General features: G+C 40.7%; 1 protein-coding gene across 2 annotated transcripts; it reads left to right on the forward strand.

Moving 5' to 3' along the window:
- Positions 1-1,108: 1,108 nt before the first annotated feature.
- On the forward strand, positions 1,109-19,895 carry LOC135487870 (zinc finger protein 362-like). Of its 2 annotated transcripts, none has more exons than XM_064772025.1 (4): positions 1,109-1,242; positions 2,645-3,331; positions 3,705-4,283; positions 18,058-19,895. In XM_064772025.1, the coding sequence occupies exons 2-4, from the start codon at positions 2,672-2,674 to the stop codon at positions 19,090-19,092; spliced, it is 2,274 nt and encodes a 757-aa protein (XP_064628095.1). In that variant the 5' UTR covers positions 1,109-1,242; positions 2,645-2,671; the 3' UTR covers positions 19,093-19,895. The 2 variants fall into 2 exon arrangements, with proteins under 2 accessions (XP_064628095.1, XP_064628096.1); XM_064772026.1 differs by lacking the exon at positions 18,058-19,895 and adding an exon at positions 8,310-9,386.
- Positions 19,896-19,924: the final 29 nt, after the last annotated feature.

Here is a 19,924-nt window from a genome sequence, read left to right on the forward strand (position 1 = left end):
TGGCGGTACCTATGGTCAACCCTTAACACCACATCCACATTGCAACTATCACCGTGTCAGATCCCTATTGCAACTTACTTACATGTACTTACTTTAAGGACCCTTTGTGCCCTAGGTGGCACATGGGGCGTTCCCCAGGGTCCTCCACTCAAGTCTGTTGGCTGCTCGCTGTCTGGCTGCCTCCCACGTTAGGCCCTTCTCTTGAAGTTCCTTTGCCATGGAACGCCGCCAGGTCTCCTATTGCAACAGGTGGTGAAAAATTCCCACTCTGGAAGAACTGGTGGAGACTGTCTTTTGGACAAAGAAACACAGTCAATGAAATGAAAGAGGCAATTCACTTTGTCTTTTGAATTGGTACAGACGATCTCCCTAACTATAAACAAAATGGTTGACCGAGAAAATATTTTGGTCCATTTCTCTGTAAGGACACATTTGGCATGGTGAACACAAATCCTTTGGCATGCAGAACTGTTAGAGACAATTTCCGGTCTGGTGGGTACAATCCCCAAGGGCTTTTGAACTTGCAGGAGAAATTCCCAGTCAGTAAGGAATGTTTGAGGAAATTTACTTGGAATGGTGGGGACAAACTATTTTGGTCTATTTGAATTGGTAGAAACAATGTCCTAGTCTGCATGAGACAGATGAGAAAATGACCCCCGATATGTTGAACTGGTAAAGACAATCTCACAACCTGTAAAGAAATGATGGTTACAAATATGGTTAGGTGCATGGTTGAAATAATTTTCAAGTCTGTATGGAGTGCTGGGGAAAATTCCCATGGAATGGTGGAATATAAATCCCCTGGAATGAGGAACTGTGGCAGACAATTTTTTGACAATTTCCGGTTGGGTTGTGGCTGTGCTAGCTTGTCCACCAGGGTTGTCCCTGGTTGTGACTAGCCACTGGCACCTAAACTCTTGTTAGATATACCATATGCCGTGTATCTAAGCACTTCCCTCGCAACTGCCACAAGTAACAGCTTACTATGACCACGATGAAGTATAAGTGTCATTGCTGCTGAACGATGAAATGGGTGGGTGTGGCTTTTTCGTTTTGCCCGCCCGCATCTTACAGCTCCGAACTCCCGTACGTTTTTCACCCTGTCGTCCGACAATATGGCCGATTTTGACCAGAAATGAAATATTTCCTGCAATAAAGCTACATTTCCTGCGAATTCTTACATGCCGATGCACAAATGAAAACACCACTATACACTGTAGGAGATTTGTCGAAGTTTCAGTGGTAAGATAGTATTAGTATTGGTGTGTGAAAAGTGGTGGAACTGATTTTGTGTGTACTCATTGTTTCATTGTTGTTCGCTCACCACGCGGCCATACTCCATCCATATACACCGGATACACACGCAGTACAGGGTGTCTCATAGGCCGATTTCGTTTCATTACCGGTTCAGGAGGAGAGAGAAAAGAGCGGTCATGCTAATTCCCGACCAACCCCGACTTTTCCCGACATTTCCCGACTTGCGGAAAATGCTGCCAAAATATAGTGTATTAATCATCAGAATATTTATATTTGTACTGTTTACATACATATACAGCACGTCTGTTAATTTCAAGATTTTTGAACGATGCTAAGTTGAGCAGAGCAAGTTACATCTACCCAACCGACCGCAATTTTACTGCAGGTCGGTAATCTTGGTTAGTTGTGGTTGTCGCTTCTTGTAAACTGTAAATGCATATGGCCTTGTCTGAACCCAGCATAAAATTAATTATTGGAGTTGATTTGCTCAACTTAGCATCGTTCAAAAGTCCTGAAATTAACAGACGTGCTGTACATGTATGTAAACAGTACAAATATAAATATTCTGATGATTAATACACTGTATTTTGGCAGCATTTTCCGTAAGTCGGGAAAAGTCGGGGTAGGTCGGGAATTAGCATGACCCAGAAAAGAGTAACAATTACTGCAGGTCGGTAATCTTGGTTAGTTGTGGTTGTCGCTTCTTGTAAACTGTAAATGCATATGGCCTTGTCTGAACCCAGCATAAAATTAATTATTGGAGTTGATTTGCTCAACTTAGCATCGTTCAAAAGTCCTGAAATTAACAGACGTGCTGTACATGTATGTAAACAGTACAAATATAAATATTCTGATGATTAATACACTGTATTTTGGCAGCATTTTCCGTAAGTCGGGAAAAGTCGGGGTAGGTCGGGAATTAGCATGACCCAGAAAAGAGTAACAGATTAGGCCTAGCTGATTTATTTTTCAACACACATTACGGCATGCAATTTAAATGGACAGTTTTGACAAAGTTTGTTTGGGGCTGACCAGACCAGTCAATGAATCGACAATCGTACGTTTCATATAATATGGTAAAGGGTCATGGACGTGGCATATAATGCGGCGTTGTCTGAAGTAACTTTGAGTGTGCACACTTGTTTATTTGGGCTCTGGTTTGTCTTTGTCAAAACTGCAGTTTCAGTGGGGAAAATCTTAATCACCAGATTACTGTACCGATTTTCCAACTCACTAACTTTGACTACCTCACTGTCACTTACACAACCAAATGGGTTCTAGGATTGGTTGCCGGGTCCCCCAAAATGAGCTTGCCTGACATGTATATATTTTTGGTAGCGGTAATATTTTCATAAATGTTTTTGAATACATTTGTATTCTTTTTCAGATTGAATTTTTGATCAGTGTGTTGATAATGAAGGACAGTACAATGTCGATGTCAGAGTCCCAAGAAGAAGAGAGCAGCCCCTCCCAGAATATGCAGATGGAGCTGCACAGCAAAGGAGCTGTTCTGACCAAAGCCTGGTCTGACTTGTTTAGCTTTATTACGAAATATCAGGCAGAGCTGACAGTGAAGGAGAATACTGTTGAAATTGCTGAACGGGAGATTGATGTGCGTAAAAGACAGTTGGAGGAAATGAAACCGATGGTGGATGCAGGGAATGAGGAGGTAGAAAAATTACAAGAAGAGATTCGAACCAAGGAAAGACTGCTGAATAAATCACAATCTGAACTTTCTGTGAAAGAACAGATGTTACGAAGTGTGCGGTCAGACCTGACCTGCAACATGGAACTTTTAGAAAAAGCCAGATGTGATCTTTTAGATAGACAATCAGAACTTGTGCGCAACAGGGGTGATTTAGAACGCTTAAAATCAGAATTGACTATAAAACAGGACCAAATACAAATAAAAGACAATTTATTGAGAAAGTTACAAAATCAGTTGATGAAAGAAAATGCTGAGCTCAAAGAACAATTAGAAATAGAAAGGAAAACCCTTGAATTGGAGAGGAGAAATTTTGAAATGGAACGAAGATCTCATGAACTAAACAGGAAAAAAAGAAGAGAGAAAACGGTAGGTGTGACGGGGTTGGGACCAGAAGTGTTCCTGACGATGGTCAGCTGTCTATGGTTGACGCATGCATCATCATACAGGGATCATGCTGCCCGAGTCTTCTAGGCTTAGTTTAGTTATTTTGTCGAGGTGTTCAATAAATGCTGTATCAGAATCGATGCAGAATTCTATTAGCTGTATGCATCACTCAGGTTCCTCAGCTTCATGCAAAAAGCAGTTGAGATTTATCTTTATGTGTATTACAATGTCAATGAAGCCGCCAGTACTTAACTGATAATGTTTTACTCTGCATTGCCTCTGTCTAGGTCAAATTCAGGATTCTGCATGAACATGTTTGATTCCTTTTGTAATCGTGTCATTTCATCTATTTTAGAGACCTTCCAGTGCTGCCGGTGTGATAGAGATCCCAGACTCGCCTCCAAATCTAGAGCTTTCCGTGGAACAAGATTCAGATTTCATCATCACTTCAGCTGAGACGAAGTCTGTGGTATCACAGCCAATGGAGGAGGACATGTATCAATTTTCTCACTCCACTGCACAAGACAGTCACATTTCGCCCATGAGAACGCCTACCAAGCCACCGCCAGCTTGGTCAATGCCGTCTCCCTCCGCCACCTCCCCACAGCAATTCTCACTTCCTTTGTCGGATGTTCCGACTACCTTCCATGACACTTTCCCTCAAAGTGACAGTTTCAATGTTTCTGCCACATCAGGAAGCGATACATTTTTTCCATTAAGTGTTGAGGGTGGGGACTCAAAAGCAGGCATTGACACATCTGCTGGTGCTATGTTCTCGGACACTGAAATGCAGGGTTCAGGACAATATATGCCTGGAACACCTGGAAGTTCCGGGACAAGTGACAGTAATCAAGGGGGCCCTGTGCCAGTATCGGGGCCAATTCCAACTTCAGGGATGCCTGGGAGTGGCTTGCAAGAAGGAGCTGATGGAAAGGTAGGGATCAGTTAAGGAACCTTCCTCTGTAGTTTTAGGTATTGGAAGTTTTGTATTGCATGTCAACCAGCTCCTGAATGTCTTCTAAGGTCTGTCTTGCTGATGAACACTTGAGTATGTCTAATCCAAGTGAGAGTTCGTTAGGAACTTCTCATGTTAGGTTCATGAATCTCATCTACTTACCATACTGACTGTACAAAACCATTTATTTGGGAGAAGGTTTTCTGGGCACAAAATGTCAGAAAGATTCTGTACTTCACAAAAAAGGTGATGGCATCCTGAACGAAAAAAAAAAAAAAATTTTTCCTTTGGATTTGAGGAATACTACAGGATCTTACAGTGTTTCCGGATAAAGTGAAGATATTTCTTCGGTTGTGTGATGTTTCAAAACTTCCAATTCACAGGTATGATAGCATGTCGGAGAAAAACACCACTGACCAGTCCATTTCTGCAAGTTTTAGTACTTGACAGATTGGCCATTCGCACTTGCTACATGTTTGTGTATGTCTGACTTATTTTTGCTTTTTAAAAACAGCAAAAGGACATGCAGGCTTTTTAGCAAAACAGGGTGCTTCAGTTTTCTCGAAAAAAATTTGCATCATGACTGGATTTTATGTGATGCACTCTGCAGTAAGAGATTTGAAAAATGTTATTTTGAGGCAGGATAAGTTGGAAAGATTGAACTCCTACATGTAGGTGTTGCTGTAAAACAAATCTATGTTGGTTGTGGTGTCTGATAGCTCTTTGTTCTGACATGCTGTGTTACCTTCATTATCACTGGTATTGTCACTTACTTACAAATCCATGCAGATTGCCTCTCTTTCACTGTTAGTGACATCTTATGCCAAGTGCGGGTCTTGGCAGTTGTCGTAAAAAACTCGAATAATCTCATTGGACATGGCACTTCACACTATAATCCATGCAAATTGCCTCTCTTTCACTGTTAGTGACATCTGATGCCAAGTGCGGGTCTTGGCAGTTGTAAAAAACTTGAATAATCTCATTGGACATGGCACTTCACACTATGTAAGTTGTAAGTTAACAATTTGATAAAATCAGTGATAATTGTCTGTTCTAGTTGAGAAATTAGAGTTTTACTGACTGTGGAACATAATGTTACCATCAGCATGGATTCACTCTACTTTCCTTTAGTTAACTTAATTTCTTGCCTGACAAACAGATTCGACTCCTGTCACCACCATGGGCTGGCTGTTCAACAAGAGAAACTACTCAGCTATCTTTTGAAATCCTTCACCTGGGGATGCGAGTCTGTTTGACAGTAAAATTGGATGATCAGAGCACTCCAGATGTAGGCTATCAATCACATGTTATGGTCCTTGAAGAGACTGCAAGCAGCCCGTCCTTCTCGTCATTGAAAGAAGGAAAAGTAGAGAAACTGAATGGTCTTTGATGTTTTTGAGATCCTGTCAGGTGATTTGTTTCATTTGGCATATGATTATACAACTTAGTCAACACTGTCTACATTTGACATGACATGACCATAACAGAAACGAAAAGCACTGTCTTGTAGTACACTTGGTACAACATGTGTAATAAAAATTAGAATTCATGTGTTTTCATGATGATACATGTATGACGATCTGTCTGTCTTTGATTCTCACGCTTGAAAACAATGGACTGTGCTTATATATAGATTAAATAGAATAAAACCATTGAAATTGGTTCTTATCCTTGAAAAACCCTGGGCTGCAAACACGGCAAATCCATAGAAAACTTCTTTGTAAGAAAAACCAGGCCGTTTTGATTGAACACCCGACCCAAGTTTACCACAAATGCAGTCAACAATGTAGGTTCTTTCAGGTAAGTTTCTGACTGGGGTGCTCATGATGATTCCTGTGTGATTTTTGGAGACTGAATCTCTGTTCTCTCATAAGGGTGGTATTTTTGAACAAGCATCAGTCTCTCAGCATCTGTCTTGTTTGTCTCATATTTCTTACTGTAAAATCACTTGGCCTTCATACATTTGTCACAAATGCTCTTTACATTGGACCCTTTGTGCCCAGCTTTTATCTTTCTTTGCAGCACTTTCTTTCAGGTTTGTGACTCCACATCGAACATTTTTTGACAACTAAGTCTGAGAAACAACCATGTCTCAGGAATGGTACATGTACACTGTAGACCGGGTACCATACTGAATTATGTTTGCAACCATTAGGTTTTCTGCAATGTGGGAGACAAATATGAATGTCAAGCTCACGAAAATTGCAGCTGTTGTTTCAGTTGTTCTTAAAAAACAACAGACTAGTTCAAACTATTTATGTGGAACTGGTTGTTCTCTCACGTTGACTTAACGGTACTTGCAGTAGGTTGGGAGCTCATTTATGACTCTGTATGAAGGGCTCCTAAAGTGGCAGAGAGTAAAAATACTATTACTGGTACATTGTGTTTTGAATTAGATCATAGTCAGCTTCTACTGATCGTAAGTGTAGCCAGGTGATTTTACAGTATATGTATTTTATCCCAAACTGCTGAGAAACTATTGAGGCGTTTTCAATTCAGTGGTTCATATTGCTTTCTGTACTTTGAAATTCTATTGGAAATCCAATGAAATTTATTCCCTATCATGAAAATATGCATGACAGTATCCATATAACAAGCATGCTAGTCACTTTGCAAGTAATCTAATATCCGTAATCAACGTAACGCTTGACGAGTCGACTGTTACTAATGAGGGTTATGATACAAATAAAGAGAAAAAAATTATCTTAACAAATATGAAAGATAAGGCAGAAGATTTTCGAAGTCTACTTTCAAGACTGCAGATATATTCTCTTTCTCGTTGTGAGCATCTGATATCTCGTCAGACTCGTTGCATTCTACTCAGCCCAGGCTTGTCTTTTAGTTTCTGTTGGTTGATCATGTTCTGTGGATTGAACAAATAAGTGGATATGAATAATTATTACAAGGACCGCATCTAATCCAGTGTTTGGAAGCTTGGTTTTCACATTCCATGCTGATGGAGGAATGACACTATGGACGAGGAACCCTCTCGGCAAATATTCTTGATCCCGTGCCAACCGAAGCATCTTTTCACCTCGGAACTTATAAACTGTTCACCCGCGGTACTGAAATATATCTTTACTTACACTGGTGAGAAGCCATATGAAAAATGAAGTGTCCAGCCATTACTTCAAAAAGATCTATAAGTCATGACTAAGGGCCTAACTTGTGCAAAGCATGTGGCAAGGTTTTCATTAGGAGAGGTCACTATTGAGCATGTCTACTCTATAAACCTACTCGTGGAATCCGGACTATATTGTGTCGAATCCTTGGCATGGGTTTCGGAAGCTGTGTTTATGGTTGCAAGTTCGGGGACTTCATTCAGAAGACACGTACCTCAAGTGTGAACTCTGCACCAGTGTGCACCCATACCAGAATAGGGCCACCAGTTTGTCCAGATGTAGCATCTTGCAGTGCATTCAGCACTCCCTACTGGCAAGAAACCGTATGCTTCTAATAAGAGCGATCGAGTCTTTCAGCGAAATATTCTGCTGAATGAACTTAAACTTTCTCATAGCAGAAAAGTGACATAGATGTCTTATGACAAAACACTTCAACTGCAGCTTCGGAAACAGCGCAAGCAGAACTTATATGTGACGACATCTTCTGCTATGATGATTTTGATGATCGTTGCGTTTGTTTTTTATTTACCCACACGACATCCTCTACTGCTCATTCAGGATTTTCGGAAACCCCAAAAGAGGGGTTACATGTAGTTCTGGTGGATCGGTGCCAAAATCTCATTGCATTTGAGCCAATCAGAAAGCTCTATTGAAGAGTTATTTGCTGGTGAATAGGCATGTCTGACATGCCAACATTTCACAGCAAGGGTTTTATCTTTTTACAGGGAAACCTTGGAATCAGTTTGGTCTGACCTCCCCAAAAAGCTGGAACAACACAATCATACAGCTTTCAAACATGGTTGTGGTGGTGATGTTAAAGTATTAGTATATAAGTTTCACAGTTTCCTTCTGATACTTAGATGGTGTCTCTTATTCTTTACAGGACTGTGACAAGAAGTCTCAGAGGCAAAGTTCTGATAACGGAGGGCCAACGCCATTGGATAAAACGTTCAAATGTTCCATATGTTCAAAAAGGTTTAAAACAAATGCTCATTTAAAGTCGCATATGCTTACTCATACTAGGGAGAAATCATTTTGTTGTGTCACATGTGACAAGTGGTTTGCACAGAAGCATCAACTGACCTCCCATGCCAGAACTCATTCCGGAGAGAGACCATATGTCTGTTCTGTTTGCAAGAGGGCGTTTAGCCAGTGGAGTAGTATGAAAAGACACGAAATGATCCATAAGGACTTGAGCGCGAATTCTGAATTCAAGTGCGCTGTGTGTTCAAAGGTTCTGACCAGAAAGGAGCGTTTGAAAAGTCACATGCGCATTCACACAGGAGAAAAACCATTTGGTTGCCATTTGTGTGATGAACGTTTCAGGGAGAAACGCCGTCTGCTCGTTCATATAAGGAATCACACAGGAGAGAAGTCATATATGTGTCATCAATGTGGCCAGCGTTTCTCACAGTCGAATAGCTTGTTAAGCCACCAGTTAGTCCATATGGGAGGTTGTAATCCTTAAATCAAGTGCATGGCTAGTAGACTGACGGGAACCTCAGTTCAAGAGGCGCCAATGATAATGCACAGAACCAAATCTGTTTTCCAATGATTTCTTTTTGCGTTAAAGCAACTACAGGGTGACCCAGAATTTTTTTCCCTCACGCAATGGATACACAATTTAGAAGTCTGTTGTCCAAAGGAAAGTAATTCTGGGCCACCCTGTATAGTCCATTTCATATGGCACTGCACAGTAAAAAAGCCTAAAATGGAATTTCAATATTTTTTTTGGTACCGGGAAATTCTATCCTTTTGCATGTGGTGTCTGGCATGGTGGCCATGCATGGAACGTGAAATATGGCCTGTTTTACTGTGTACAATGAGGTGGCGTCTTCTTGCTTCATTCTTTACAGAGCCAAGTTGACAAGAAGGCTAGGATTTCAAAAAACATAGGAAACTGTCAGTTAAGATTTTCAAATGTACGACATGTGGCAAGAGGTTACTATTGAATTACTATCGAATTCTCTTAAGCCCATTTGTATCCTTGGTGGCAGCACTGAGTGGAGCAGATTTTGGCCACGCCCTATGAATTGGCTTGGGTTTGAAATGAATCAAACTTTTGTTGAAGAGAAAGAGTGTCCCACACATAAAATTATCGTCTAATAAATGGTATTATAATGAAATTTCTGACTCGTTTATTTCTTGATTTTACTGTTTTGCCGTACAGTACTTTTAGTAGTCCAGGGCAGCAGACGCAATATGCTGCGTAGTTTGATATTTCAGGTACTAGTTGGAGTAAAAGAGTTTAATGAAAGAATTAACTCATTCAATTTTCTTCTGTTTTCTAGAATGGGCGAGGTGCTCTACAGCAGGACGGTGGTCAATTGATGAGATATCCACACAGTTGCCCCATTTGTAAAGAAGTCTTACAGAATCGCAAGAGTGCCAACATGCATGTTAGGATACATTTGAGTCGTTTTAAATGCGGTTTATGCGCCAAGACGTTCGGAGTGAAAGCTATGCTGGTGCGACATCTGCGTATTCATACAGGAGAAAAACCATATGCGTGTGATATTTGTGGGAAGCAATTTTCACAGAGTAACAATATGAAAAACATAAGCTTTGCCACCTAAATCTCCAAAAGTGATTCTTAGAGGATGCCACATCAAAAACTTGAATTCATCTTCGGTAATCCAGTTTCTGTCTTTTCATTTTGCAGAGTGACTGCATGAGGGGGAAGAACAATGTCAGCTGTCAGATCTGTGGAGCAGTTTTACAGAGTGCAGGAACTTTGTCGATTCACTTGAAAAGACATGCTAGGATGTATTCACATAAGTGTCCAACTTGTGACAAGGGATTTACTATAAAAGCTGATTTGGTCCGACATAATCGTAAACATACAGGAGAGAAGCCATTTTCTTGCAAGATTTGCGGAAAATACTTTTCCCGCCAGGATAACTTGAGGAGTCATATGATTGTCCATTTGGCCAAATGATTTATTTTCTGAACAGACGCTGACCTGAAACCATTAAATATGATCAACCTTCTTTATGGTTTACGTCCCAAGCTTAAAGCACCAACACTATGCTCAAACAATATACTCACCTGGCCTTTCCATCTTTCATTTTCAACGGCATGGTAGTGCCACAGCAAAGAGATAGGTAAAATGTTGCATTTGTGGAGCGATTATAACACCAACTGCTGAAGGATTGCTGAATCATTCATCCTTAAGATGCATCATTCCGGACTGAAAATGTGCCTATTATGTCCCAAGATGTTTTGTGGCGTCATTTTTGTGTCCAAACAGGAGAGAAACCATTTATGTGTTCAGTTTGTGGAAAACATTTCGCTCGGGCTGGCCCTAATATTTTGTCTGTTTGCCATAACCCGACCGACCCAACTATAATTGGGCCGACAATTTCATGGCCTTCGAACACCTGGACTTTTTATATGACACAAAAATCTGCGACTTACCGACACCAGTGTTGCAGAATGCTGACCCAAATTATATTATGACCAATTATCCATCTAAAACACATCGCTGATCCGAATTGTAATTTGCCCACATAAGGAATGAGATCTACATATCGACGATTGGGCTATCGGAATTCATTATCTTGTTGAAACATGTGACACTGACAGGCAAAATGGCCGATATTGAATGCATTTTCCATAATAAATATAATACATAAATTTAAGCCGGAAATAGTCCAGACACGTATCTTTTTATCCTTGAAGAAAAATTTTTTCTTACTACCTATTACCTACCCTATTTGAAAAGCTTTGGTAGGGTTAGTGCAAACAGACGTATAAGTTGGGCCATCCTCATCAAGATACTTTGAATCTGCATCAGGTTGTTAACAGGGAGACTCGGAAATTATGATCTGATTGTACTACTAGAACATAGTGTCATTGAGAAACCTCCTTCACCAAGCTAAAGCTTGACTCCCCTCATGTCTTACAGTTTGGTTGGCAGTAAGGAGAAGAAGAACTGTACCTAAGTTGGATAATCTGTTGACCTGTCAGGCCTGTGGAGCCATTTCAAAATGTCACAGAGTTTCAAGGATCACTAGAAGACGCATCCTAAGTTTCAGACATATAAATGTTCAGCATTTTCCAAGACTTAAGTTCGAGAACAGATAATGTCAGACATGTTCATATCCGAGACTGTCATTTCATTTGTACGATTTGTAGCAAGGTGTTCGGCAAAACGTCTGATTTGAAGAGACGCATGCGAAACCATACAGGAGAGAAACCACGTGTGCCATATTTGTTGGAAGAAGTTCACTATCGAGAGTAGACAGGAGGACGCATCAAATGATACATATAAACATGACTTCATAATTGTAACACTGATGTCTTTTGGTGTTGATACTGTCAACACCTAGCTTGAAAACTGTGGACTTATATGCTGATGACACTGTGGACAATAGAACTATCTGTACAATTGTATGAGCTATATATTCTTTTATATTTCAATTACACTTACAGAATATTTACCAAGGAAAATGCACAATTATTTTTTGACACATATCAAGCTTCCACTAGCGCACACTAAGCCATTGTTTGGCGGGATTATGCTTTGGTAACGACGCAATGTGTGCTATTGGAAATGCATCCCCTAAGAAGAGAGAGATCTTGCGTCAATCGCACTCAATCATTTCATTTGATTCTTTCCAGCTTGGGCACAAAGTAAATTTGGTCCACGGTCGGAAAAGTGCCGCCAAGTCGAAAACAGCTGCTGCTGGTGTTTGCGATGTATGTGGCAAAGAATTCACTACTCGCAACAGCTTGCGAGTCCACAAAGGTTCCGTCCACGGTGATCGGCCCCTGTATACTTGTGATGTTTGCCAAAAGCCTTTCTGTAACCTGTCTCACTTCCGTGACCACGTGAACAGCCATTACGAGGTGAAGAATCACACGTGTCCCAGGTGTGGAAAAGTAATGGTCCACCAGTCCTCTTTATCTAGACACATGAGGGATGGGGAATGTTCCAAGGGGTGAGTGTGACGTGAATTAGGGATCAATCATCGTCTTATAGTCTTAACATTAAATTCTAAAACGTAGTCCATTCGGTTTATGAGGTCAGTAGTTGACTGAACTGCTGTTCCTAAATTTTGGGGGCCAGGCTTGATAATCCTGTGTGTGGTATAGTGATGACAGTATTGGAGATTGCTTAAAGAGATATTTCCAGTGCGCACATGGGCAGGTTCGTGCCTAGATCATCAGGATGCCATGGAGATTGCTGCATTGCTGGCGGTGTCCAACTCAAAGATGGGAGTTACTGCAGCTGTGTAGGAAATTTAAGACGACAGATCAATCATGTTCCAATTTGAAGTCTCCATCAATATGAACCATTTTGTAAATGCTTCTTATGTTTACTTCAGGGGCAAAAAGACAAGGAAAGAGGCAACTGTAGTTTGCCCAACCTGTGGAGATTGTTTCATAAGCAAGAGTGCACTTCAGGAGCATGACAAAGGTGCACACGAGAATAGACAGATCAAGTGCCTTAACTGTGGGAAGACATACCGCTGGAGATCAAGTTTTGTTTATCACAGGAAAATGTGCAAATAGGGAGTTGGTACTTTTGGCCAAGGGGTACACAAAATAAACTATTAAAGGGCTTAAGCTGTGGGAAGACATTCAGGCAGGAAGACATACCACTGGCGATGATCATGCTTCATTTGTTACAAAATAAGTGTAGATAAGATAGGAGTTGAATACAGCAGCTCAATAAAAACTGTTCAGGAGGTTTTGCAAATTTACTTGCTTTTGTTCACTCGATTGGCTTCCCATATATCGTTCATGACATTCCAGATTTTCTTTTCACAGGAATCTTCTACTTGGTTTTTATGAAAATTAGGGTCACACTCATTAGTCATGGACGGAAGTTGATCGTACGTGTATTAAATCACTTGTAACTCTCTTTTGAATTGAACTAGGTTCTCCTAACCCCAGCCGTTTTATATCGTCCCACGTTTTGACATTTCTTCTCCTTCTGTATTTTACAGTTTCGCATGCAACATCCTAGCAGTCTGTCACTTCGAACACCGCTGAAATGTCCAATGTGTCCAGCAGTTTTGCAGTGTCAAGAAAGCTTTCAAAATCACCTGAAGACTTATCATGGGGAAGCTGTGTTCAAAAACAAGTGTGCAACTTGCGATAAGATCTTCGGATCAAATGCAGATCTTGCACGACATGTCAGGATTCATACCGGAGAGAAACCATTTGCTTGCGACATATGTGGCAAGGCATTTGCTCAGAAAGGAAACATGCAGTCTCATCGACTTGTTCATTATTGTCCAAACAAATAGTTTTTGTTGAAAATGTTCTTCATTAGACTTAATTATAAAGGCAAAGAGGTGTAGTGTCAAGATATCTTATAGCCTTAGGGTGATTCCTCTTGTTCTTATGATTTGTATATGACATTCCTCCCTGTTTTCCTTCTGTTCTTTGCTTGTTGGTTTGCCTTTGTTGTTTGTGAACTTGACACTATTGTTGTATAAACCAGTGGTGTGGTTCACCGAAACTTAGTTTAGTCACAGATTCCAGATGATAATATTGTATATTCAATAGTTGAAAATAAAAGTTATCTTGAATAACCTGGTTTAGATGTCATTCATTTTACTCTAAAGAAATATGCAAATAGCAGTTGGAACCAATGTGCTGGTGGTGGTCATCTGTCACAAAACCCCTATATCTAGAGTTTTATTTGGTGGTACTACATGTATCTTTACCCCGACATTATGTCATTGGTCTTTGAGGAGCTGCTGTGGACTCTCAGCTAGAGGTCCCTTGTTTGATCCATAGTCAGCTTGAGACTCTTGGGAGGTCCTTTTGTCTAATTTGCCTCCCCCTCCCAGGTTTATAAATGGCTACCTGCTACCGGTCAGAAGTGCTCAGGTCGTCGCCCTGATTGAGTAGCTGGTATATGACCTAGCGCAGTTCTAACAGTCGCATGGCAATGATCTCCAGGAAACCCCTGTGGACAATCCATCCCTAACTTTGGTTATTGCACATTGCTTCACGAGTGTTCTCTAAAAGCATCTTTCTTGTTTTTCTAGCTTGCTTGAACTGCTGATGGTTGCCTGCTTTCAAATGTCCTGTCACTGGAGTCGTCAATGAATACTATCCAACACCAGCTCTATCTATTCGTACAGGAAAGCTACAGTTTCAGAAATGTCATGCTACTAACCTGCATGCTCTAAAAAGGACTTTTGGTTTTTCCCGTTGAACCGTACCAGAACAAGACAGCATGATGGTCGACTCAAAGGCCTTGTCTGTGTGGAGTCGTCAAGTAGAGACTCAGCCACTTGTAAGAGCACATGCGGTTTCACACAGGGAAAAGACCAGTTAAATGTCCCACTTGTAACAAAGGTTTTACAACGAAACGTAGCTTGAATGTCCACAAGAGGCTTCATACAGGAGAGAAACCATATTGTTGTGACATCTGTGGTCGTTCTTTTAACCAAATCAATGGATTGAATTCCCACAAAGTTTCACACTTTCAAATAAATGTCTGAGATTCAGTGAAGTGAGTTTGAAAATATAAGGATGGATGTGATTAGTCAAGAGCATAATGAGGAATTTTGAGTTCTCCACTATGGTTGGCCACGAGACCAAAAAATTTGCGTTTCATCCTGCCCGAACATATTCAATCATGGAAAAGTTGCTTCCAGCTAACTTGATTTGAAGGGCAGTTTCTGTCTAGTGAAAATCTCATCTCCCAGGTAGCTGCAAAAAGTGTGTTGAAAACTAGTCTTCTTCTGTGTTACCGGCAGTGTTTAACTTTCGGAAGTAACTTTTGAAGGCCTTCCTTGGAATTGAAAATGTTCACTAAAATATCAGCTCAAAATTTGACTTTATGTTTCCTTATTCTTACAGATCGATCGTCACAGTTCAATGGGGAATTGGTTAAAATGTCCCTTATGCAGCATCTATTGTGCATCATCAGCCAATCTTGCGGTTCACATGCAGCGCCACCGAGGGGAGCGACCATTTTCCTGTACGACTTGTCAGAAGAAATTTAAAACCAAGACAGATTTGAAACGGCATATTCGGATTCACACAGGAGAGAAACCATATGACTGTCATGTTTGTGGGAAGAAATTTACCTGCCTTCATCATGTGAAAGCACATCAGTTGGTTCATGTGAGGAGTGTGGCTTCAGGGCAAGGAAAGTGATGACTAGGCTATTCTTTCTCTTCTCATGCAGTCCTTCTTTCTGGGGAACTATAGCAGAAGGAAGGGGTCCAGTCAGTGGTCTCCAAGTGACTGTCATGCGCAGTTGGGTAACCGTGTGTTTATACTGGTATACTGTTCATACTGGTCATGATGGAAAATACACAGTTTTACCTTTGTGATGTTGTGATGGACACACCTCTGTGTAAGAAGCAGCTAGCATTTGTGAAGTAAATCTTCTATGTCATAGTAGAGGAAATCCCGTGCTCTGCATGTGAAATGTCGGTCATATTTATTAATTCAGAGGACTTCCCTTTTAATTCCAGGTTCATGATAAATCATTTCCTTTGGTCATGGTCAGCTTGCTATAACAGTTTTCTCCCAGGCATTTGCTGCACAATGTGGCAAAATCATATTTGCGTAAAGGCAGAATCAAAATAGATGGATCACTTGGATAACCTCTTCATTTTATTTACAGTTTGTGTATCCTACAATGTGTCTGAAGACGTTCGATATGACTTCAGCGCGAACCATGAACATTAGCCATTTGAAGTGTAAAATCTGTGACTGCAGTGCCCCAAGTCTTGCTGAGCTTGAAATCCATAAAAGGAAGCATCATGAAGAAAAAACGTGTCATGTGTGTGGCATCATCACGTCAACCATTTCAGATCTTATTGCTCATATGAAGATGCACAGAGTAGAACCACGTTTTCAATGCACCATCTGTCAGAAAGTATTCGGGTCGGAATCAGATTTGAAGCGGCACTTTCGAACTCATACAGGAGAGAAACCATTTGCTTGTGACATTTGCGGAAGGAAATTCACTCGGCGCCAGCATGTGAAAACGCATAAGTTGGTTCACATGAAATCAGCAGCTTTCGGACAAGGAGATTGATTGATATTGTCGCTAGGATTAGCATATCAGTCCTTAATTAAAGCACATTCAAATTCTGATTATAATAATGCTTTCATTTGTGCTTTCGTGTAGTAGGATCTTTACTGACTTGGGAATCAAGTGAGAATTCACTGCAATTGTTTGCCAGTTCGTCTGAATAGGTCATGCATTGAATTCCAAAACTACTAGCGCCACTACATGACGCTGACTGTCACAAGGGTTTTGCATTGTGACAGAGTTGTGACATCATTTTGGCGCATACCTAAATGCAGATCGATGCCGCCTGTTGGGATTCTGCCCCCTATATTCACAACATTTCTGTCTTGTCATAGCTCTGCTATCATTCCAGATGCGTACTTTGATAGTTGATATTAAGTCTGGGACATCACCGGCACCATGCTTAATCTGCAAAATGTTGTGTATTTACAGGGAACGCATCCTAGACCACAGCGAATCAAAAATACCAATTTGAGAGAAAACAACCCGTGGCCGTGGCAGTGTCGAATTTGTGGAACAAAAACAGCAAGTTATAAAGACCTGCAGTATCATACAAAAACGTCACACAAAACCGATGGACGGTTCAAATGTGAACTTTGTTCCTATTCATCACCTAAACATGCAAATGTCAGGAAGCATATGAGGAAACACACAGGAGAGAAACCATTTGTTTGTAAAACATGCGGAAAATCATTCGCCGACTATTCAAATCTGAGAAAACATGAGGTGGTACATTGGAAGTGAGGTCTTGTTGTTTAGGTGTTCAATGCATTCTGGATGAAATTCAGTGGATGAATGTTCAGAGGAGGCTGTTGACTGTATTGGTATACATTTAAGGGCAGTATACCAGTGTCCTCACATCTCATTCTAAGCTATCCTGAGCCTTTACCAGATGCTGTTGTAAAAAGTGGCCATTGCCAGAAGTGCTTAGATTATCCAGGACTGTAACTCTTGTAGTTCTGTATAATGGAGTGTTGTGTAAATGTCTTGTGTAATAATGAGTCAGTCGGTCTGCAGATCTTCAGTATCACTGAGTTTGGTGGTATTACCATATTTTTCATTTCCAAAATAACTGTATCCGATTATTGGCAGAATTTAACAAAATAAATGACAAAATTGAAACTTTCAGAACAACAATTCAACATTGGCAGTATAAATGAGTCTTCAGTACTCCTAGTCAATTGATGATCTGTCTTTTTTTCAGGGCGATATCTTTTGGCTTTACCATTTTCTCCTAGATATATTGACACTGTGGTTCTCACAACTTTGTCTTTGTGTCCACTTCAGACAAGGCCCACTGCTGTCAAAAGCAGAAATCAGATTTGTCTTGATTCGGAGATGGGGTTCCCACACATATATGCGTTTCACATAAGGTTTCAGTTTTGAAATAGTAGTTAACAGATCTGATCACTGTCTCTGCACTGTGACACTGTTCTGTCTTCAGTTACAAGGCATACGTGACTTCATAAACTGAAAGCATTTAAAACAAGGCACGCATCTCCCATTGAATTCTCCATGACACAAAATAATATTTTTTACCTTTCAGAATCATTTCTGTAAGAAATAGACATTATTGTGAGGAAAGTAATGATATCTATTGTTACGTCTTTTTCAGGTTAGAAACCTTGAGAAGTCCTCTGTGAAAGTAGAAGCCGATTATGAAGAAACTTACAAAATAGAGGTGGCACCAGGCATTGAAGCACATGCAGAGGCTGCCGAGGAAGTCAACACAACTCTTGGAGTCGAAGCGAATCTTGAAGCTGAAGTAGTTAAGAAATGGGTTACCGTACACCGCTGCAGAATTTGTGATAAAACATTCAACGCAGCGAGTTTGTTGAAGATTCACATGCGTATTCACACGGGAGAGAAACCATATGCGTGTGATATTTGTGGGAGACGCTTCAGCCAGAAGAGTCATGTGAGGCCTCATCGAATGACTCACACGGGGGAGAAGCCCAATGTTTGTGATGAGTGTGGTATGTGTTTCAGTCGTGGGGGGCAACTGCGATGTCACAAAGCCGTCGCACATCACACCGGGGTGAAGAAGGCAGAACGGAAAAAAGCAGAAAACAGGATCGAAGCAATTGTTGAAGCTGCGGCAACTCTTGGAGTTGAAGCAAATCTTGACCCTGACGTTCTCAGAAAATTCGTTACTGCAAATCACTGTGCATTTTGTGATAAAACTTTTCCCACAGCGAGTGTATTGGAAATTCATATGCGTATTCATACAGGAGAGAAACCATATGAGTGTGAGGTCTGTGGGACACATTTCCGCCAGAAGAGCCACTTGAAGGAACACCGATTGATTCATACAGGAGAGAAACCAGTGGCCTGTGACCAATGTGGACAATGCTTTGCTTGGACAAAAGGATTGCGAGCGCATAAACTCAGCGTTCACTCGAATGAAAAACCATATAAGTGTGATATTTGCGAGAAAGGTTTTGCGGATAGCGGGAATTTGAAACGGCATAAAATCATCCATACAGGAGAGAAACCATATCAATGTTCAGTTTGCAGCAAGAGTTTTAATCAGAACAGCGTTTTGAGGAGGCACATGACGACCCACTCACAGGAGAAAGATGGAGATTTGAAAGAGGAGGAGGATACTATGGCACCTTTGTTAGACAGGCCGACTCCTGATTTTCCATAGTCCTCATTTATCCCGTCATACCTGTTTCTCCTTACATATATTCACAGCACATGAGCATTAAAGGGACAATATAGGCAGCAGCTAGGCAGGCAAGATACAGTTACACAAAGTTGCCAATAGGGGTCTCTCACATCTCACAGTGCGTCAAAATGATTCACACTTTTACGAGGAATATATTAGTGCTGAATCTGAAATGACCTAGGGCCCTTACTGTGTATATTAGTCACCTGAAGATGGCCAAATTAGCCCCTCTGTTCCTGCCTATATTCTCCCTTTAAGTTCAAAGCTCATATTTTTTAAATGATCAATATGTATGACATGAGCGTATTGCATATACATGAAAATATTTGTTGTGATACATGCACAATTTGATCTCACTGTGAACCACGTACTTACTATGTGGGTCATGTAAAGAGATGCTAGTAACTCTAAATAAACCTCCAATAAGAAAAGTATAGTGTCGGACAATTGTGGAGCCCAGTTCAGGGATATGTCGTCACTTTGATCTTATGAGTAGTATTTGAATTCCGGTGTGTCTGGCATCTATACTTGTCCTCCTTGTTTGCTACTCTATGTTGACATGACATAAAATGAGGTCAAAGTTTCATTGAGAGTTCAGAGATGGTTGTATCTCTTGACAATTTTTTTGATAATTGCAATCGCAACTTTATATTTCAGTCCGAAACAGAAGTATCTTATGACAGCAGCATCTGGTGAAAATGTCTGATATTCAAGGTTCGGCTTCTTAATACGGGCATTCATAATTTTTGATGCCATCCAAGTATACATATTAAGCAAGATCTCCTCTCTTTTTATTTTGCAGATCAACTTT

Source organism: Lineus longissimus, chromosome 5, assembly GCF_910592395.1.
Source record: "Lineus longissimus chromosome 5, tnLinLong1.2, whole genome shotgun sequence".
In the NCBI taxonomy this organism is placed as follows: Eukaryota; Metazoa; Nemertea; class Pilidiophora; order Heteronemertea; family Lineidae; genus Lineus; species Lineus longissimus.

Bases quoted from the DNA above. Each gene is read 5' to 3' on its own strand.
- LOC135487870 (XM_064772025.1), top strand. From the start codon at position 2,672: ATGAAGGACAGTACAATGTCGATGTCAGAGTCCCAAGAAGAAGAGAGC. The intron at 3,332-3,704 runs GTAGGTGTGACG...CATCTATTTTAG, and splicing joins AAAAAAGAAGAGAGAAAACG to AGACCTTCCAGTGCTGCCGG. The intron at 4,284-18,057 runs GTAGGGATCAGT...CGTCTTTTTCAG, and splicing joins AAGAAGGAGCTGATGGAAAG to GTTAGAAACCTTGAGAAGTC.